Source organism: Haliotis rubra, unplaced genomic scaffold (assembly GCF_003918875.1).
Source record: "Haliotis rubra isolate DU_JTF1 unplaced genomic scaffold, ASM391887v1 Scf31, whole genome shotgun sequence".
NCBI lineage: Eukaryota > Metazoa > Mollusca > Gastropoda > Lepetellida > Haliotidae > Haliotis > Haliotis rubra.
This window is the reverse complement of record NW_025766980.1, coordinates 2,399,116-2,404,729: the sequence shown is the minus strand read 5'-3', so window position 1 is coordinate 2,404,729 and position 5,614 is coordinate 2,399,116. Positions and strand designations below refer to the sequence as shown.

Sequence of the window (5,614 nt, the reverse complement as noted above, 5' to 3'; positions counted from 1 at the left end):
GCTACATTAGGACAGACAGAGTATGGTTGGAGTCTGATGCTACACCAGGACAGACAGAGTATGGTTGGAGTCTGATGCTACACCAGGACAGACAGAGTATGGTTGGAGTCTGATGCTACACCAGGACAGACAGAGTATGGTCCGAGTCTGATGCTATGCCAGGACGGCCAGATCATGGCTGGAATATGATGCAACACCAGGACAGCCATGGCATCCTCCCAATATCCCAGGCTGCAAAACATGCATTAATAATAACATGCGAGTAGATTTAATTATTTATTTCAGGAATAGTACATGCCAAGTCACAATTGATTACAATAACAACTGGATTCAATAACGAGCACCATTAGAATTATTTGCAGTGTGGTACAAAATTACTTCTTTCTTGCCTGTCAATAATACATGTTTGATAACATATATGTATTCTTTGATACGGAGAATGAAACAAAGACTAGCACTACATAGAGTAAAACATCTTAACTCAGCACCGGCATTAGGTAATATCCAGTCACTCACAATGTCAGCACAAGTGAATGCTTCAAGCACTTGGTTATTTCGCTTCCCCTTCAACAGATTAACATAACTAGAACAATAAGCATTACCTGCACAATCTGTCAGTGAGATATAACTACGTATTAATGCATCCATCAGCTTACCACTTCCAACAAAACAGTGTGGAACTAAATCACAACAAACTAAACTATTTTTCTGTTGAATTATATTTTATGAATTTAGATATGACCTAAAAGATGGAAGACTTGTGATTGTTGGTAATACAACCATTTCAAACCATATCCAAATCCATCTGAGGTTATTATTTCTCACTAACAATTTGCATACAAAACCCCAAGATAACATCCAAGGGATCAGGCTGACATCCCAAAACACAAGAACCCATGAAGTTTAACAAGTCACTCAGACAATACAGACTCCATACTGACTAGTTTGTCCCTTAACGCCAAGGGTCAGCCAGGGTAACAAAAACATCTGTTTCTGTGATTAGAGAGGGTTCGAACTTTCACTTTCACTTGACCAGAGAGGCAATCATCTTTGATCCAGATTAGCATAAGATAACACAAAAGCTGCCAAAGAATCAAATCACACTCCCAAGCCAGAGAAATTCTGTGGAATGTTACTGAACAGCAATAGAAAGAACAAAAGATAATAAAATCATTCTCTAATAAATCTAAGGTACCGGTAGCATTGTATCTGGTGTCATTCCAGATAGTCATTAGTCAATGGATTCAATGATGTGTGGAATTAAAGCAACTATTTCTCCAACTTCAGATCATCTTCAGGAAGTTAACTGACTATAGAAGTCTAGTTGATACAGTTGATAAACTCCCTAGCCTCAGGAACATGAACTAATGGGGCCAATGCAGATAAATCAAATACATGTACTGCCGCAATATACCTTTACCCCAAAATATTTCACTTGAGTGAGTGATTTGCTTTTAGTAATTATTCCAGCAATATTGCGGTGGGGGACACCAGAAACAAGCTTCATTGTACCCATGCAGGGAATCAAACCCAGCGTGACAAGTGAACGCTTTAACCACTAGGCTACTCGCCCACCCCATATTTCACTTGACAAGTAGGTGGCAGTGTTATAAATTAAGCAATACCTGAGGCTTTCTGCTATATCCTTCGGTAGTAATAGATTTATTAAAACTTTTGATTTTCAACAAGTGTATTACACTGAACTCCTGACTACATTTTTAGTTATAAAATATATACGGCAGTGCTTCACTTTTCAGACTCTCCTTCCAACCTGAAAAAAGGAAAGGTGCTTATTTAACCTGACAGGGCATTTGGTCGCCCTTCAGACCAGTGAGGATGTTTCTTGCTGTGAGCTCAGACATGCCAGCCCGAGACTTGTCAGTGGCACTGCCAATGTGTGGCAGCACAGTACAGTTGTCCAGAGAAAGAAGTGGGCTGTTGGTTGGCAACGGTTCTGGAACGGTCACATCAAGTCCAGCTGCTAAAATCGTGCGCGACTTCAGAGCTTCGTAGAGATCCTCCTGGTTTACCACTCCGCCACGACTTGTGTTGATGAATATTGCATTCTTCCTCATCTTCGAAAAGGCTGATTTGTTAAACATACCCTTCGTTTCTGGGGTAAGTGCACAACAGGCAATGATATAGTCCGATCGTGAAAGAACTTCATCAATGGAAGCTAACTCTGCCCCAACCTCACCTTCGGCAGGGTTTCGGATTGCATCAGAATACAGGATTTTTTCAACTCCAAACGGTACTAGACGTTTTGCCACAGCGAACCCTATCCTCCCGAAGCCAACAATACCAACAGTAGCGCCATCTAGGCCCGGCCCACACAGCCACAGCGGTTTCCAGGTACCCCACGTACCGTTCTCCACAGCACGGATGCCTGTAACACACACCACATGACGTGTGGCTACATGATTGGGTCTCAATTCTCAAGAAGGGCAATAATTCTCAAAACTCTGTTGGAACATATTAATGATGTCTGTTACTTATGTACAGAAAAACGGATTGTCAAAAGGTGGAATAGGTTGATGAGGATACAGAACTTGCTGTTACATGTAACGAGGATATTTTTAGATTGCGAGAACCATAGGAATGGATCCAGGGGGTAGTGTAGGCTTACTGGAAGATAAATAGGTTGCCTGTATCAATACCTCTTTCTTGTGGTGATACTACCACTGATTTTCTCTTACCTTCTCTGAGTCTCCTGGAAGCGGCCAGCAGCAGAGTGACAGTCAGTTCCGCAGTGGCGTTGGTCAGGACACCTGCAGTGAAGCCCACCGAGATGTTCCTCTTCCTACACGCATCTACATCAACATGATCGTAGCCCACAGACATCGTGGCCACCACCTTCAGCTGAGGGCCTGCATACCAACAGATTTAAAATGACATCTTCACAGACAATCTGGCCAAACTGAAGAAATTAGCTTGTAATTCTTGTTTTTAAAAAATATCTTAAATATATTATAAGTCTGAAACACACATAATGATTACTATTTTTTAATGTCATCAATTACATTTTGGAAGAAGAAGGATACAAAATACATTCTATTATTTAAACTTAGATTAGATAACTTGTTGCTGTGAGACCATGTTTAATATTTTTATTGAACAGAAATAAGACATTGCATTTGGAGCAATATTCATTCATTAATTAAGAAACTAAACAAAAGTGACTGTCACAATTTTCCAGACAGCACCACAGTATTGAGGTGAATATTTCTACAAAAATAGTTTTTGCTATCTTTAGGAAGTAGCTGTAAAATATTTCTAATATACCAAAACTGCAGGCAACAAATCCTTTCCACAAAAGAAAACTTTGTTTTTCTTTGTTGATACAATGTTGAATATTGATTCAGTGACTGTGTCTCTCAATGTTCATAATGGGCATACAAATTGTTACTTAGTATGAACTGTTTAACATACTAACTGCTGATGAATATCATGCAATATCATAGTTCTATTCCCAGGCAGATGTTTGGTAGGTGTTCAAGTCCCTTTCTTTCAAACTTGCATTCATTTATTCAATAAGAACAAAAAACAACAAACTCCTTTTCCTGCTAATGTAGAGTCTGTTGTAGGATTCTACCAATATTGTAAATATATGTTCATGAATTACTATCACACAGTGAAAAGGACGAAATATCATGCCCCACCGGTGGCATCCATAACAAACACATGCAAAGGCAAGGCAATCAGAAAAATCTCATTTGGTATATGAATGAATGACATAATCCACATACCTATGTTGTGGTAGACCCACTAAGATCATCTGGTTGCATTTCTCATGGCTTAATTTATGGGGCACATAAGTGTTAACAGATCTGAAATAATGTCTTGTTCCTATAGAAAGTAACACAGAGCCCAACTGGCCTATGGCTAACTGAGTCTCCATGTGTACCTGCAGCATCCAACACTTCATCGTCAATCTTCTCGGTCAGGAGACAGAACAGAGCATCTTTGCCTGCAACCTGCTTCAGTAACTCGGCACGAGGTACAGGATCATCCTTGTTCCACTGAGTGACATCACATGACTCTCCCAGAAGCCTTGGGCCAACCTCCGGCACACGTCGGGTAACGTAAACCTGGAGGACAAAACAAGAAAAGTATTATTTTTTCAACGGAGTTCCAGACCCGGTGCATATTAGAGGCCCAGGGCTCTTGCGTTTACTAGGTCTAATTGCTGTAATTGTTAGTGAGCTGCTTTACCCCCGGCGACTATTAGGGGCCCAGTGCTTATTAAATACTCAGCGCTTATTAGAGGAAATGTGGTAAGTGTTGTTTTTCACTGATGACTTTTGATACAATCACAATTATAAATGTGATTAGTCATTACATTGGCAAGCATACAGTTTACATTTATTAAACAAAAAGTAACAAAATGAGTTATCACATGGGTCATCACAATAACACACTGAATCTCTAATACTGATTGGTAAACACTGCATCCACCCAGTCCTCACTGTTCAGTGTCACAAGCATGGGATACTTGGGCACATCACAAATGTAAATACACCTTATTGGGTGGAGGTGGGGTTGGTGTGTCATGAAAATAAACACACACTAAGTTTGTGGGTCATGAGCATACATACTTCTTATTCTGGATCATGAATATATTTTGGGGGAGGGGGCCCATTTTAGAGATTCTGACAAATTAAAAACAAAATATTGTGGAGGTAACCGATGTATCACTCAGCACATTGATCCCTTCCCATGCAACTGCTTACACGTATAAAACATTTGATAATTAGTGCACAGCAATGACACATGACACACTAACTCATATCCCCATAACCTTGTACTATATACATAGAACAGAGTTAATGAAAGCAATGGAATGAATCTGTTGGCCTAGTTCAGATCGCCTGTGAGTTCGGTATCCTGATTACAGTTTACCGGTTTACACTTCAATTATTTGAAAGCAAAAACTCCACTAACCTTGGGTCTCGACATAGTTGTGATGTAGCGTGCTAATGCTCCGCCTGACCTTGTATTTATATCCAGAAGACCCGGGGATATGGAGAGATAACGGCACGTTGTGGCCACGCGCACGGTACATAGATGAGATAGCAGACGACTCAAGGACAGCTGCATGTCGCTTGGTTCAGTTTTCGTGCAGACGACAATCCGTCAACGAACACGAAATGTTACTTCCACACTTGGCATTTGTTCTGCACAGAGATTGAGAATATACACAGTCTCGACAACGACAAGGACAAGCGTGATAATTATTTGATAATTTAATTAATCAATAAGTAAATTACACCTTGATTGCTAAACAGCCAGCGCAGCATACCCTGGGAACCAGGCTGGGAAACATCAAGAAAGACAACTCTTGCGTGTCAGCATGCTGAATGTGTGAACCGAGCAGACAGTAAAATCTCTCTAGAGCAATGTTTATACAGCATGCATTGTATAACTTGCAGTTGTTTTGATGAGATGTAGCAAACGTACTTAAGGTATGAAATTGATGTGCAAAATTTGTTTGATTATTTATCAATCGTCAAATCAGCAGACTTTTCCGGCTGTGTATCTTCCCACGATAAGTGAGGTATGCGGGCAGACAAAAAGCACGAAGGGTGAGAGGGTGCGTTTTTATTTAATTTTGCTA

General features: G+C 40.3%; 1 protein-coding gene across 2 annotated transcripts; it reads right to left on the bottom strand.

Annotated features, from left to right (window-relative positions):
- Positions 1-263: 263 nt before the first annotated feature.
- Positions 264-5,311, bottom strand: LOC124283104 (glyoxylate reductase/hydroxypyruvate reductase-like). 2 transcript variants are annotated; one of them, XM_046719131.1, is made up of 5 exons: positions 5,270-5,307; positions 4,942-5,174; positions 3,905-4,088; positions 2,697-2,867; positions 264-2,386 (listed from the first exon to the last, which is right to left on the bottom strand). In XM_046719131.1, exons 2-5 carry the CDS (start codon positions 5,095-5,097, stop codon positions 1,791-1,793), a joined length of 1,107 nt encoding a protein of 368 aa, XP_046575087.1. In that variant the 5' UTR covers positions 5,098-5,174; positions 5,270-5,307; the 3' UTR covers positions 264-1,790. The 2 variants fall into 2 exon arrangements, with proteins under 2 accessions (XP_046575087.1, XP_046575086.1); XM_046719130.1 differs by having other exon boundaries at positions 4,942-5,311.
- Between the last annotated feature and the right edge of the window lie 303 nt (positions 5,312-5,614).

Bases quoted from the DNA above. Each gene is read 5' to 3' on its own strand.
- LOC124283104 (XM_046719130.1), bottom strand. From the start codon at position 5,097: ATGCAGCTGTCCTTGAGTCGTCTGCTATCTCATCTATGTACCGTGCGC. The intron at 4,089-4,941 runs GTTAGTGGAGTT...TTTGTCCTCCAG, and splicing joins CAACTATGTCGAGACCCAAG to GTTTACGTTACCCGACGTGT. The intron at 2,387-2,696 runs GTAAGAGAAAAT...TGTGTGTTACAG, and splicing joins TTCCAGGAGACTCAGAGAAG to GCATCCGTGCTGTGGAGAAC.